The sequence below is a fragment of the Dryobates pubescens genome, chromosome 6, assembly GCF_014839835.1.
Source record: "Dryobates pubescens isolate bDryPub1 chromosome 6, bDryPub1.pri, whole genome shotgun sequence".
Classification (NCBI taxonomy): Eukaryota; Metazoa; Chordata; class Aves; order Piciformes; family Picidae; genus Dryobates; species Dryobates pubescens.
In genome coordinates this window covers 5,921,983-5,937,952 of record NC_071617.1, presented here as the reverse complement: position 1 = coordinate 5,937,952, position 15,970 = coordinate 5,921,983, and the positions used below count along the sequence as shown (strand labels likewise).

Genomic DNA, 15,970 nt, shown 5'->3' with positions numbered 1-15,970 from the left:
ATTTCTGAAAACAAAGACTTTTCTAGGTCTAAGCAAACTCCAAGTTTAGGTTGTCCTCTTAGCTATATTATGTAACCTGGAGAAAGACTGTTTGCAAAGGCCTCTGGTGATAAGATGAGGGCCAATGGTTTCAAATTAGAGTAGATTTAGATTGGATGTTAGAAACAAGTTCTGCACCATGAGGGTGGTGGAACACCCAACAGGTTGCCCAGATGAGGCCCCATCCCTGGAGCTATTCAAGGTGAGGCTCCACAGGGCTCTGGGCAACATAATCTAGTTGAGGATGCCCCTGCTGACTGCAGAGGGTGTTGGACTACACAACCTTTGGAGATCCCTTCCAACCCAGACTGTTCCATGATTCAAAATTCATTAGCAGTGGTCCCATGCATGCAAAACAAACTACAGTGTAAATAGTATTAAAGAGAGTCTCTCTATCTTCAACACACTTCCTACTAAGTATTTTTGCAGCTCCTCAAAGAAGAATCCAATAACCTGCTCTTCAAAGCAGATTTAACTTCATATATAAAATGCATTAACTCAGTTATGAGGTCAGAATTACTTGCTGGGCTGGAGGTCTTGATTATTTCATTTCCATTTTGCATACAAACCCAACTGCACACCCAATAAAAGACAAGGAAATGCATAGCCAGAGTTGTTAATTACTGTTTCTGTGCTCACTCTGCACAAGGTGCAAGTTGCTTCACCTGTGACACAATTCTGCTGCTACAGGAGCAGAAGCAAAATTGAAAACTCTTCAGAGTAGAATAAGAAGAGTGGGAACACAATTCTAAGCAGAAACAGGGTGGCTAATTAACTGAGTGAACAGAAGTCTCCAATGTGTAGATTATTATGGTTAAGCTGAAAGCAAAGTGTTGGAATAAAGGAAAGAACAGACCAGACCAGACCAGGGTGGAAGAGACCTTCAAGATCATCGTGTCCAACCTATCATCCAACACCACCCAACCAACTAAACCATGCAACCTAGCAACCTATCAAGTCTCCTCCTGAACACCTCCAGTGATGGTGACTCCACCATCTCCCCAGGCAGCCCATTCCAATGGGCAAACACTCTGTGTAAAACTTCCTCCTAACCTCCAGCCCAAACCTCCCCTGGCACAGCCTGAGACTGTGTCCTCTTGTTCTGGTACTGGTTGCCTGGGAGAAGAGACCAACGTCTAGACATCTAGGCCTGAATATTCTCTCCCTACAGACCTTCTACATGTTCAATTTTAAATGTGGGGGTTTAAAAAGGGGTTAAAAAGCCATATCAGTGTACCTGGTAGATTTGTCACCTTTGTAAACAGGGATCTGAAGAAACTCAGGCTCAGCAAACCCTTTAACTTGAGTTTTCTGGAGATTCTTTTTAACCAAATCTGAACTAAAATAAAGTTATCCAGTACCTGTGACACCTCTCTGCATAACAGGACAAATGCTGTGCTGGAAGACTGACTTAGATGAAAAAACTACAGAATAATCATCTAGGAACCACTGGGTACTGATGATCAATTTGGATTTGTATCAATTGCATCCAATTATCCTCACCTTCCTCATTTGCAAAGGATCTATAAAGCCACAATATTCCACATCTCTTGCTCTTTCAAGCTCCTTTCTTATGCTGTTTTCCATAATGATGAGAAGTGAGCAATGAACAGTGAACAACATGTTAGTCCAGGCTCTGTCCCCTTAAATACAGAGGATTATATTGAAAAATATCATATTAAAGTGGATGACTCAACAGGGTCTGAAACTCTCATAAGGATAATCACAATCTACACAAGCTAAAGAGATGTGCTTGTAGATAAGCACTGGTTAGGCCACAACTTGAGTCCTGTGTCCAGTTCTGGGCCCCTCAGTTTAGGGATGTTGAGTTGCTGGAACGTGTCCAGAGAAGGGCAACAAAAGTGGGGAGGGGTTTGGAGCACAAGCCCTATGAGGAGCGGCTGAGGGAGCTGGGGTTGCTTAGCCTGGAGAAGAGGAGGCTCAGGGGAGACCTTATTGCTCTCTACAACTACCTGAAGGGAGGTTGTAAGCAGGTGGGGGTTGTTCTCTTCTCCCAGGCAACCAGCACCAGAACAAGAGGACACAGTCCCAAGCTGTACCAGGGGAGGTTTAGGCTGGATGTTAGGAAGAAGTTCTTCATAGAAAGAGTTATTGGCCATTGGAATGTGCTGCCCAGGGAGGTGGTGGAGTCACCATCACTGGAGATGTTTAGGAAGAGACTGGATGGAGTGCTTGGTGCCATGGTTTGATTAGATGGTGTTGGATGATAGGTTGGACTCTATCTCAAAGGTCTCTTCCAACCTGGTTAATTCTACTCTGTTCTATCTTCCTTTCTGTACCACAGAAATCTCTTGACCTTAAAGGCCTAGCAGTGTAACAGTCAGTAAGAGGTCTACAACATGGTGATCAACATTTAATTAGGCCTTAAAAATGTACAGCTTTGCCTTCACTCACAGTAAGGCAGACTAACATCAGAGTCAATTTTTGAGCATTATTAGACAATGGCTGTTGAGAAACTGGACAACTGCAACGACATCAGGAGCATGCTCATGGTATGCAATGGAATTGTGCAGGTACCTTTGTTGGTCTGGGCCTTTTGTTTTTTAACAGCAAAACAAGCACACTGATCAGGGTTATACACTTGGGTGCTGCATCAAGTTCATACTATTGTGTTACCACAACCTTCTTGCAGACTATCAGCTTGTTAGCAGCTGGCTTTGATACCTACACATTGATTGAAGTCCCTTAGATAATCACAGATCAGGTTACAAGATCACAGGATGTTAGGGGTTGGAAGGGGTCTCCCGAGATCATTGAGTCCAACCCCACTGCCAGAGCAGGAGCATACAATCTAGCACAGGTCACACAGGAATACATCCAGATGGGGCTTGAAAGTCCCAGAGAAGGAAACTCCACAACCTCTCTGGGGAGCCTGTTCCAGTGCTCTGTGACCCTCACAGGGAAGAAGTTCCTCCTCATGTTGAAGTGGAACCTCCTGTGCTGTAGTGCCACTACCCCTTGTCCCCTCCCTCTTGACACCCATCCCTCAGATATTTATAAACATTTATTAAATCCCTTCTTAGTCTTCTTTTCTCCAGACTAAAAAGCCCCAGGGCTCTCAGCCTCTCCTCACAGGGCAGTGCTCCAGCCCCCTAATCACCCTGGGGGTGCTCTCCATTGGACTCTCTGAAGTAGATCCCTGTCCCTCTCAAACTGGGGAGCCCAGAACTGGATGCAGTACTCCAGGTGAGGTCTCACCACAGCAGAGTAGAAGGGGAGAAGAACCTCCCTCAATCTGCTGGACACACTCCTCTTAATGCACCCCAGGACCCCATTTGCTTTCTTGGCACAAGGGCCTATTGCTGCCCTATGGATAACTTGTCCACCAGGACTCCCAGGTCCTTCTGTACAGGGCTGCTCTCCAGCAGATCACCTCCTAACCTGTACTGGTGCATGCCCTATGCTGGAAATTTACTATGTTGAAAGATGTGACTACATCAATAGTAGCAATTGAAAGTGAAGGGTTTTGCTCCTTCACTACTGTTGCTCCTGTAGTGCAGGGTCTTTGTGTCAATCATTATCTCCTCAAGGACTACTGAGGTTTTCACATGGACAGAAGGCACACAGCTAGCCATGAAACATACTCAAGGCATCTTCACCTTCCCCTGTTAGCTTCTTGCAGTCTTTCCACAAGCCTAGACGACCTTCAGCTCCATTGCAGGACAAAACCCAACCAACCAAAGCAAGGCAAGAAACCACCTCTAAGCTACATCTTTTCAAGGAGAATGGGAATTCATGATCAGCTTTCAACAAGTCCAGACAACATTCCTTGAAAAACTGAAGTTATGACCACAGAAAAAGTTAAATACTGGGAGAAACTGATTATGACTAACAAGCTCCAAAAAGTCTTAAACCAGATGACAACACAGCCATGAAATTGCTTACCTCTGTCTGTGCACTTGATAAATGTATTATGACTCTCCAAGGGATGTCCCAAAATTCTCCAATGAATGTTATCCTTTTTCTTTAAGACAATTTCCACTTTCCCAACTTTTTCAGCAATGTTTACTAGAAGAGAAGAGGTTTCACAGCTCCTTTTAGTTACCTTCTGTACAAACAAAAAGGTCACTCAGCCATTATAATGGCATGTTAGAATGAAGTCTTTTCTCAAGACAGAGGGAATTGATCATTAAAACACCACATAAAATGTGCTTCCAGCTATCACTTTGTAATATTTTGCAGTGCATTTGAAACAACAAGCACTACCTTAACATGCCAAATTAATGCCTCTTATTTACTACATATATTTAGCTTCACAGCCTACCTGGTCAAAAAAGAATGCTCATGAATTCAGAGTCCTCATTCACTGGAAACTGGCAACTACCACCATTACTACTTCCTTTCTTTCCAAGGCCATTTGCATGAATAATTAAATCCAAGAAAACCCCAGGCTAAGCAAAGAACAGTTTACAAATACACAACAGAACTAACTTCTAATTATTTTAATGTTTAGTCATGCTCAAAGGGATCAGAGCACCATCAGCTTATTACTTTCAGAGGCCCAAATGCCACAATTTAAAAAAGTAACAATAATTCAATGGCCAAGAGGGCCAATGGCATCCTGGCCTGCATCAGGAACAGTGTGGCCAGCAGGAGCAGGGAGGTCATTCTGCCCCTGTACACTGCACTGGTTAGGCCACACCTCGAGTCCTGTGTCCAGTTCTGGGCCCCTCAGTTTAGGAAGGAGGTTGACTTGCTGGAACGTGTCCAGAGAAGGGCAACAAAGTTGGGGAGGGGTTTGGAACACAAGCCCTATGAGGAGAGGATGAGGGAGCTGGGGTTGCTTAGCCCAGAGAAGAGGAGGCTCAGGGGTGACCTTATTGCTCTCTACAACTACCTTAAGGGAGGTTGTAGCCAGGCAGAGGTTGGTCTCTTCTCCCAGGCAACCAGTACCAGAAAAAGAGGACACAGTCTCAGGCTGCGCCAGGGGAGGTTTAGCCTGGAGGTTAGGAGGAAGTTTTACACAGAGAGAGTGATTGCCCATTGGAATGGGCTGCCTGAGGAGGTGGTGGAGTCACCATCACTGGAGGTGTTCAGGAAGAGACTTGACAGGATGCTCGGTTGCATGGTTTAGTTGATTAGGTGGTGTTGGATGATAGGTTAGACACGATGATCTTGAAGGTCTCTTCCACCTGGTCTATTCTATTCTATTCTAAAACCTGGTGGTAAGCAAGACTGCTGAATCAGAAAAACAAACTGAGGTTTCAAATTCTGATGTCAGAAGAGATACAGAAGTGCTGCAAGAGACGGAACTCACCAGTCATGTCTTCTTGAACTGCATGAGTCAAGCCTGAAATAAAAAAAGAATAAAAGCCTCCATGTTAAGCAAAATCAGAATTAGATTCTAGTAGTCATATAGACATACAGTTGAAAGCCAGGAATACTGAGTGAACTAATGAGCCTAGAGCTCTCTGCATCTTCATCTGAATTTCACTCATGACTTCTGCTAGCCTAATACATTGTGTCCAGTTTTGGGCCCCTCAGTTCAAGAAGGACCTCAGGGAACTGCCTGCAACAGTCCAGCACAGAGCCACAAAAATGATGAAGGGAGTGGAACATCTTCTTTACGAGGAGAGACTGAGGGAGCTGAGGCTCTTTAGCTTGGAGAGGAGACTGAGAGGTGACCTCATTCATGTTTACAAAGATGTAAAGGGTGAGTGCCAAGAGGATGGACCCAGGCTCTTCTTGGTGATGTCCAGTAGCAGGACAAGGGGCAATGGGTGGAAGCTGAGGCACAGGAAGTTCCATGGAAACACGAGGAAAAATTTCTTTCACTGTGAGGGTGATGGAACACTGGAACAGGCTGCCCAGGGGGGTTGTGGAATCTCCCTCTGGAGATGAATATTCACGACCCTCCTGGATGCATTCCTGTGTGATGCTGGTCTAAGTGATCCTGCTCTGGCAGGGGGGGTTGGACTAGATGATCTTTCAAGGTCCCTTCCAAACCCTAACTTTCTGTGATTAAGAAAGGCATCATTTTTCTCATTACTTATAAGGTAATGACTCATGTAAAGGTACCAGTTTGCATTTATCTAAGTCATTCCACTTGCCCTTCTTGAATAAGGGCATTTTAGAAACCTTCAAAAACACACTTCATATTTATACACTTTTTACATTGACTTCCTGCTCCACTTTATTCCACGTGTAAAAAATTCAGTGTGTTCTAAGCAAGTGAAGTGAGCTGATAAATAATGTAACTCCTTTACATTAATCACCTCCTATCAAAGAGGAATAAAGTATCAATTGCTATACAAAAATGCATATGGTTTGATGAGAGGGTTTTAGTGAAGTAGAATGAAAACTCAGTGCTTTCAACTGCACAGTTCAGTACCCACCAACTTCTATGAGATATGAGTGGTCCCCCATGATGATCTCTCCCCTTAATCGTTTGTCTTGACAGTCAACCACCACTGACTCTGCATTCACATCCTTTCAGAGATGAGGGGGAAAAAACATTAATAAAGTTCTCTCACAATTCAGTCTGGATCACAATTGGATTTTGTAATCCTCCCTTTCAACAAATACACTTACCTTCTTCTTGGTATAGATGACAATGGTGATCAAACCATCTGTTTGGAACCAGTCGTAACTGTAAAACAAAATAGACGACACAGAAGAAACAAAGAAGTTATTTTCTTTGGGCATACCAAAGTATATTCAACTAGCAGTTTTCAAGCAGAGCTTCTTTCATGAATTTAAAACCCAAATATGTAATGTACTGGGTTTTGGTTTTTAAGTCCAGAGCTAGTAATTTTTAGAAGGCTATTAAAATAATAACTGCCTAATTAGGGATCCTGAGAGTCAGCACATTGGAGCTAAAATTATGTGCTGTTTGTTTTACTTCAAAAACACATGCATCCTCTTTGCAGTACATCAACCTTCCTAACAAGATGACTAAACTCTTGACTACAGACAAAAGTATTAAAACAGCCAGTGTGACTTCCTAGCTTCAGGCTCTGGTCATATACCAGAGGGGAACCTACAGTTCCCTTCATCTCCCCAAAGACTTCACATTCCTACATTCCCAAGTTACTCAAACCAGGTAATAAACCCAGGGTAAGATAAGAAACAGCAAGGCTTTAAATGTTAATTATTTGTATGGCCTTACACTTGCCAAGAAGTAACTTACCCACCCAGCCCCAGTACAGCTATTCCTTTCCCTACCCTTTTTCCTGGAGACAATGCATCTGACAACCTTGTGCCTAGCTCTCCACCTTACACATCTATAGTTCTCCCTTGACTTCCACCTGGTTTGCAATCTCAGCCAGTGAAAAGTCAGCTCTTTCCCTACAATAAAGTTTACCCTTTGTATATACAGTACTACTGTCTTTTACCTTCCTCAATGTCCTAACTGCTTCCATCTACTGTTTGGAATCCTGGACCAAGAGAGAAGGCAGAGAAGGAGGATGCCCACTCCAGCAGACTCTCCTGACAGCCAGCATAGTCTAGGCTGCAGACCAGAACATTCCAGTCACACACCAGAACATGCCAGAGACACAGGAAGAAAGGTAGCAAGTTTTAGGCAGCATTCACAGAAGATAAAAGCCACTGCCCAGTTCACAAGCCACAATATTTTATGTGGCTGCATGTAACTAGCCCAGAGATGCCAAATTCACAGGAGATGTTGATGCAAAGTGAGAAACTGAACCTTAGCAACTCAAGGCAATGCAGAGGAAAAGGGCAGATCAGTGACAACAGCAGGCATAGCACAGTGAGGGTTTAGGGCCTGCTTTGCATACTGCAGAGACCTGAATACAGCTACCACATCTTAATGTATTCCAGTCTGAAATTAAGTACTTTTCCAAGGCATGCCACCTTTTCTTTATGGACAAATTAACTAAAATCAAAGAAGTAATCAGCCCATCAAGAAGCACTTTGCAGTTCTCAAGAGGCAAGGCTGAGAAGCCTGAGAATATAAGCTATGTATTTGTCTATGATGCAAGGCAGTGCAAGTGTTAAACACAGACAAGCCAAGAACTTTGCAGCATGATGTTTATTTAAACCTGAGCCTCAGCTTTCCTACTTTGTAAGAGGGTGGCAATGATATGTACTCATTCAGCTGAAACACCAAGAACTAACCATGGAAGAAGCTGCCTGCATTTACTAAGGACTGCACAGAATTATTGAACTGAATGCTCACCAGACAATGAAAGACAAAGGTTTTTACCTTGGAGTTAAATCTTTAGCAGAAGCACCCAGAGCTTTCTTCTCAGGGAGCATACCTACAAAGAGCAGAGTGATAAAAAACATTTGCTGTGATGCTCATTTAACAGAAATCAGGAACAGAAGTGACCTTTTTTTTTCAATTCAATGTTCTAAATACCCCTCCCACAACATTTAGTGGCTTTATTACCACAGCCAGCCAGAAGTACCCCCTGTGCTTTTCTTGTTTGGCTGGGGTTTATTATGCTTTTAATCAATGCTCTCCTCTTGGAGAGGAGGCTCCCAGAACAAGAAGTTCTACTTCAGAAATTAAGAGTTCTATATATCACAGAATCTGTGCATGTAGCCCTGCTGGTTGGACTTGATGATCTTTGAGGTCTTTTCCAACCTTATTGATTCTATGAAGCTTGGTCTGAGTTTCAGCTGTTATTAGCTTGTCCTTTCTGCATTTTGCTATAGCAAAGCACAGAAAAAAGGTTATCTAAATTAATTTCCCTCAAGGGAACTCTGGAGAAGAGAAGGCTCCGAGGTGACCTAATTGTGGCCTTCCAGTATCTGAAGGGGGCTACAAGAAAGCTGGGGAGGGACTTCTCAGGATATCAGGTAGTGATAGGACTAGGGGGAATGGAATGAAGCTGGAGGTGGGGAGATTCAGGCTGGATGTGAGGAGGAAGTTCTTCACCATGAGAGTGGTGAAGCCCTGGAATGGGTTGTCCAGGGAGGTGGCTGAGGCCCTGTCCCTGGAGGTGTTTAAGCCCAGGCTGGATGAGGCTCTGGCCAGCCTGATGTAGAATACATAGAATACATAGAATACATAGAATAAACCAGGTTGGAAGAGACCTTCAAGATCATCGCGTCCAACCCATCAACCAATCCAACTCCGCCCAAGCAACTAACCCACAGCACCAAGTACCCCGTCAAGTCTTCTCCTAAAAACCTCCAGTGATGGTGACTCCACCACCTCCCCAGGCAGCCCATTCCAATGTGCAATCACTCTTTCTGTATAGAACTTTTTTCTAACATCCAGCCTGTATCTCCCCTGGCGCAGCCTGAGACTGTGTCCTCTTGTTCTGGTACTGCTTGCCTGGGAGAAGAGACCAACATCCGTCTGTCTACAACCTCCCTTCAGGTAGTTGTAGAGAGTAATAAGGTCACCCCTCAGTCTCCTCTTCTCCAGGCTAAGCAACCCCAGCTCCCTCAGCCTCTCCTCATAGGGCTTATGTTCCAAACCCCTCACCAACTTTGTTGCTCTTCTCTGGACTCGTTCCAGCAAGTCAACCTCCTTCCTAAACTGAGGGGCCCAGAACTGGACACAGTACTCGAGGTGCGGCCTAACCAGTGCAGTGTACAGGGGCAGAATGACCTCCCTGCTCCTGCTGGCCACACTGTTCCTGATGCAGGCCAGGATGCCATTGGCCCTCTTAGCTGCCTGGGCACACTGCAGGCTCATGTTCAGTCTACCGTCGACCAGCACCCCCAGGTCCCTCTCAGCCTGACTGCTCTCCAGCCACTCTGACCCCAGCCTGTAGCTCTGCATGGGATTGCTGTGGCCAATGTGCAGAACCCGGCACTTGGATGTGTTAAATCTCATGCCGTTGGACTCTGCCCATCTGCCCAGCCTGTCGAGGTCCCTCTGCAGAGCCTCTCTACCCTCCAGCAGATCAACTCCTGCCCCCAGCTTGGTGTCGTCAGCAAATTTACTGATGATGGACTCGATGCCCTCGTCCAGATCATCAATAAAGATGTTAAAGAGCAAGGGGCCCAGTACTGATCCCTGGGGCACACCACTGGTGACTGGCTGCCAGCTGGATGTGGCACCATTCACTACCACTCTCTGGGCTCGGCCCTCCAGCCAGTTCCTAACCCATCTCAGTGTGTTCCCATCCAAGCCATGGGCTGACAGCTTGGCCAGGAGTTTGCTATGGGGAACGGTGTCAAAGGCCTTGCTGAGGTCCAGGTAGACTACATCCACAGGCCTCCCCACATCCACCAGGCGGGTCACCTGATCATAGAAGGAGATCAGGTTGGTCAGGCAGGACCTGCCCTTCCTAAACCCATGCTGGCTGGGCCTGATCCCTTGGCCATCCTCTAAGTGTTGCGTGATTGCACTCAGGATGACCTGCTCCATAATCTTTCCTGGCACTGAGGTCAGGCTGACAGGCCTGTAATTCCCTGGCTCATCCAACCGGCCCTTCTTGTGGATGGGTACCACGTTGGCCAGCTTCCAGTCAGCTGGGATCTCTCCAGTGAGCCAGGACTGATGAAAAATAATGGAGAGTGGCTTGGCCAGCTCATCTGCCAGCTCTCTCAGCACCTTAGGATGGATCCCATCTGGTCCCATGGACTTGTGGGGGTCCAAGCTGCTGAGGAGAGCTCCTATCACTTGCTCATGGAACACAGGGAAACCATGCAGCTCCCTGGCTCCCTCTGCCAGTTCTGCAGGCCAGCTGTCTGGTAGACGTTCTTTCCAGCTAGTAAAAACTGAGGTAAAGAAGGTGTTAAGTACCTCTGCCTTTTCCTCATCCTGTGTTACAACATTTCCTTCCATGTCAACCAAGGAGTGGAGGTTGTCCCTGCCCTTCCTCTTGCTATTAATATATTTATAGAAGGACTTTTTGTTGTCCTTCACATCAGAGGCCAGTTTAAGTTCCAAATATGCTTTTGCCTCCCTAATTTTCCTCCTACATGCCCTAGCAACCTCTTTAAACATTCCATGGGTTGCCTCACCTTTCTTCCAAAGATTATACACCCTCTTTTTTTCCCTTAGTTCAATTAAAAGTTCATTACACAGCCAGGCTGGCCGTCTGCCCCGGCGGCTCCTCTTCCGGCACATTGGCACAGCCTGCTCCTGAGCCTTCATCAGCTCTTTCTTGAAGCAGGTCCAGCCCTCCTGGACCCCTTTATTTTTAAGGGCTTTCTCCCAAGGAACCCTCTGAATTATTTCCTTGAGCAACCTGAAGTCCGCCCTCCGGAAGTCCAGAGTGGAGGTCTTCTTGCTGGCCCTCTTAGCTTGACTGAATACTGAAAATTCTATTATTTCATGGTCACTGGCCCCTAAACAGCCTCCGACCACCACATCACCCACCAGCCCTTCCCTGTTGGTGAAGAGGAGGTCAAGCAAAGCCTTGCCCCTGGTAGGCTCACGCAGCACCTGGGATAAGAAGCTGTCCTCTATGCAGTCTAAGAACCTCCTAGACTGCCTCCTCTCTGCTGTGTTGAGATCCCAGCAGATGTCAGGCAGGTTGAAGTCACCCATAAGGACAAGGTCAGGAGATCTTGAGACAGCCTTAAGCTGTCTATAGAATGCTTCGTCGACATCATCCTCCTGGTTGGGTGGTCTATAACAGACTCCAACCAGGATGTCTGCCCTACCGGTCTTCCCTCTAATTCTTGCCCACAAGCATTCAACCTGATTGTCCCTAATCTCTAGCTCAATGGCATCTAGTGCCTCCCTGATGTACATGGCCACCCCTCCACCCCTTCTTCCTTGTCTATCTCTCCTGAAAAGCCTGTAGCCATCAATTGCAGCACTCCAGTCATGTGAGCTATCCCACCACGTCTCCGTGATGGCAACTACGTCATAACTTTCCTGTAGTGTGGGGTGTCCCTGCCCATGGCAGGGGGGTTGGAACTAGATGATCCTTGTGGTCCCTTCCAACCCTGACTGATACTATGATACTATCTGTTTATGCAATTCAGATGAACAAATTCAATTTGGGATGTCTGGCCTAATCTAATTCACAAGTAAAAACTTCACATCAGTCAGTGAAGCAAAACTATCAGCCTTAATCTCTCTCCTTTGCACTTCACCAGGAATTTTCACAGAACTCAGCTACTCACTTTAACTGTTAAAAAACATGAAGCACTCTGAAAAGGCCTTTCAAGGGAGGCAAGACATGGACAGGCTTTGAAAAACATCAAGTATACTCATCATTTTAGGCTGGATGTTAGGAAGAAGTTCTTCCCAGAAAGAGTGATTGGCCATTGGAATGTGCTGCCTAGGCAGGTGGTGGAGTCACCATCACTGGAGGCGTTTAGGAAGAGACTGGATGAGGCACTTAGTGCCATGGTTTAGTTGATTAGATAGTGTTGGATGACAGGTTGGACTTGATGATCTCAAAGGTCTTTTCCAACCTGGTTAATTCTATTCTAGTCTACCTCTGGCCCAAAAGAAACTTGCAAAGAAAACTTGGGCACAGATGACAGCTAAAAGAAACTGCAATGCCTCACTAGTTTTAACACTAAGAAGTTTTATAGAATCATGCTAAGTATCATGTCCAGTTCTGGGCCACTCAATTTAAGAAGGACATTGAGACTCTTGAACATGTCCAGAGAAGGGCAACGAGGCTGGGGAGAGGCCTTGAGCACAGCCCTGTGAGGAGAGGCTGAGGGAGCTGGGGTTGTTTAGCCTGGAGAAGAGGAGGCTCAGGGGAGATCTTATTGCTGTCTACAACTACCTGAAGGGAGGTTGTAGCCAGCTGGGGGTTGGTCTCTTCTCTGGCAACCAGCACCAGAACAAGAGGACACAGTCTCAAGCTGTGCCAGGGGAAGTTTAAGCTGGAGGTGAGGAGAAAGTTCCTCACAGAGAGAGCTGCTAGCCATTGGAATGTGCTGCCCAGGGAGGTGGTGGAGTCACTGTCCCTGGAGGTATTCAAGAGGGGATTGCATGTGGCACTTGAAGCCATGGTTTAGTTGGTCATGAGGTGCTGGGTGACAGGTTGGACTTGATGATCTTTGAGGTCTTTTCCAACCTTGTTCATTCTATGATTCTATTCTATGGAGCTGCACAGACTGAAATACAGCATGATTTGTAACATCACATGAAGTTTTTCCTGGACAATGGTTAGGCAGAGGTGTAAGATAAGCAGGTGGCTAAGTGCTGGTTGCAAGCCCATCCAAAGTCATATTCTGCAAACCTGAAATAAGCCCTGAATGCTCAGTTACTTAGATGAGTGGTTTCTAAATGCCAGGGATGGTTGTAGTTTGACTCCCACGCTTAAACACAGCAATTGAGTGGCTCCACCATGTGGAAAGAGATAAAAACAGAGAGACAACGCTGGCCTAATCCAATCTGTCAAAACAATTTGATCATCCAGATGGGAGAATTAATCAAAAGCAATTAAAACTCATTGGAATTACTTATTCTTCGATCCTTAATTACCCCTAAGTACACACCATCTGCAGCTGCCAAGGAAGCTAAATGGAAGAGGAGTTAAATTACTGTGAAAGAAAACCAATCACCTAAAGAGAAAAGCCCTCTCAGAGCATGAGCCTTTCTGGAGGATAGATATGCTTAGGCTGGCCTCAGTGAGTAAGAGACTTTCATGGTTCTGCTCCCCCTCTGCTCTGCCCTGGTGAAGCCACATCTGCAATACTGTGTCCAGTTCTGAGCCCCTCCACTAAAGGAGGACCTCAGGGAACTGCTTGAAAGAGTCCACCACAGAGCCACAAAAATGTTTAGGGGAGTGGAACATCTTCCTTACGAGGAGAGACTGAGCAAGCTGGGGCTCTTTAGCTTGGAGAGGAGGAGACTGAGAGGTGACCTCATTCATGTTTATAAACATGTAAAGGGTGAGTGCCAAGAGGCTGGAGCCAGGCTCTGCTGGGTGATGCCCAGTGACAGGACAAGGGGCAATGGGTAGAAATTGAGGCATAGGAAGTTCCATGGAAATATGAGTAATTTTTTTTCCCCTGTGAGGGTGACAGAACACTGGAAGAGGCTGCCCAGGCATGTTGTGGAGTCTCCCCTCTCTCAAGAGACTCAAAACCTGCCTGGATGCGTTCCTGTGTGATTTGGTTCCTGTGTGATCTGGTCTTGGTGACCCTGCTCTGGCAAGGAGGTTGGACTGGATGATATTTTCAGGTCCCTTCCAGCCCCTAATATTCTGTGATGGTCATACACACTTGCTTTTGCAGGTCAACAGAAAAGGAAGAACAGACAAAATAAAAGACAATGCCCTGGCAAAATCAAGTTATTTATGAATTAATCTGATATACTCCAAGATTCTGAAAATAAGGCAGGATGTGAAAACCAGAAGCCACATTGCAATGAAGTGACAACAATTCCAGTGATCAGTGAAGCAATTTAGGGAAGTGCTCCGTGGGTCATGATGGTTCTAAACAAAGAAAAGCTGGTGGTGAAGCCAAAGGCTGATGGCCACTATGCAGTTCAGGAATTTAAGGTGTCCAGGATGAATGGCAGAATGAATTACAACTCTGCATCTCAGGAAAGCTTTGCAGAATCCCAAGGGATGGCAAGGCCAATGATAGAGTTTCTCACCTATCCTAGCAGACACACTGGAGACAGCTAGGTTTGATAGATGGTTTGTACCCTGGGTAGAAAATTAGTAGGACTGCCAGTCACAAAAGGTGAGATCAGCAGCACAAAGTCCAACTGGTGGCTAGTTACAGATGGTAGAGGCCACAGGGAATGCCAATACTCTTTGATACCATTAGCAATCTGAAGGGCACACACTGTCATGCTGTCAGGAAGCACATGAGCATGGGAAGCAAATGAAGCACACAGGGTTCTGACTACCTTCAAAGGGATCCACCAAGGCTGAAGAAATGGGCTGACAAAAGTTGCATGAAGCTCAAAGGCAAATGTAAAACCTTTCACCTGGGTAAAAGAAAAGCAACCTGATACAACAAAAACAAGAGGGAAGCCTGACTGGAGAGAAAGCAGCTTTGGAGAAAAACCTTCCAGGGACTTAGCAGACAAGGCAAACCTGGGCAGATGCTGCATCCTTGTGGTGAGGAAAGCCAGCTTTATCCTGGGCAAGAGTGCAATAATCCCTTCAAAGGAAGCAATTCTTCCCCTCTGTCCAGCATTTCTCAGACCGTATCTGAGGTGCCATGTCCAGACTTGGCTCCCCAGAGCAGGGCAGACATTGATACATTAGCTCAACTCCAAGGAAAGGCCACCAAAATGGTCAGCTCCAGGAGCACAGCATATATGAATGGAGGCTAAGGGAACTGTGTTTGCACAGCCTAAGGGGGAAAGGCAACTGGAGTCTTCAACTACCTAAGGAGGAGGTGGGAAAGAAGGAAGTATAGAGAAGGGAAAAAGGAGGAAAAATGAAAAAGGAATAAAATCCAAACCACCACAACTCTTCACTTTGCATGAGGGTGGGGTTACTCATGAGCAAACTGATCTATAGAAGTCCACCCTGCTTTGGGCAGGAGACTGGACCAAGAAGCTCCAGATGTTCCTTCCAATCTAAACTATTTTAGGATGCTCTGAAAGCTACCTCTACCTACTGTTTTCTTTGTTCTTAGAAGGTCCAGAACAAACTTCACCCATATTTGCAAACACAAAATACTACTATGAAAACCAGGAACACACATTATTTAAGCCAAAGAATTCCAGCTCATTCAAGATTCAGTTCTCTGCATTCAAACCTGCAGCTCAGACATTCCTCCTGTTACCATTTTCCACATTGTAAGCTCTTTCAAGGACTAATGTGCATATATTCAAACACCAGCTTGTTTTCAGAGGGTGGAAGAGTCCAAGTAACTTTTCTTTACTACTAATATTAAAAAAAATTATCCTTATCATAGTTTGGGTAAAAGAAATTAGAATCATAGAGCCATAGGTTTATTTGGGCTATTCAGTCTAGAGAAGAGAAGGCTCTGAGGAGACCTTATTGTGGCCTTCCAGTATCTGAAAGAAAGAAAGCTGGGGAGGGACTTTTTAGGGTGTCAGGGAGTGATAAGACTAAGGAGAATGGGAAAAAAAAAGAAATGG

The 15,970-nt window shown here is 45.6% G+C and overlaps 1 protein-coding gene across 1 annotated transcript in view; it reads right to left on the bottom strand.

Moving 5' to 3' along the window:
* Positions 1-15,970, bottom strand: part of LOC104308104 (cytochrome b5 reductase 4) — a 50,819-nt gene that overhangs the window by 22,884 nt on the left and 11,965 nt on the right. Inside the window, exons 6-10 of the mRNA XM_054162559.1 lie at positions 8,228-8,282; positions 6,592-6,649; positions 6,396-6,489; positions 5,318-5,350; positions 3,946-4,068 (exon numbers count right to left, since the gene is read on the bottom strand). Coding sequence (XP_054018534.1) covers positions 3,946-4,068; positions 5,318-5,350; positions 6,396-6,489; positions 6,592-6,649; positions 8,228-8,282 — 363 coding nt within the window. The remainder of the gene's footprint in view (positions 1-3,945; positions 4,069-5,317; positions 5,351-6,395; positions 6,490-6,591; positions 6,650-8,227; positions 8,283-15,970) is intronic.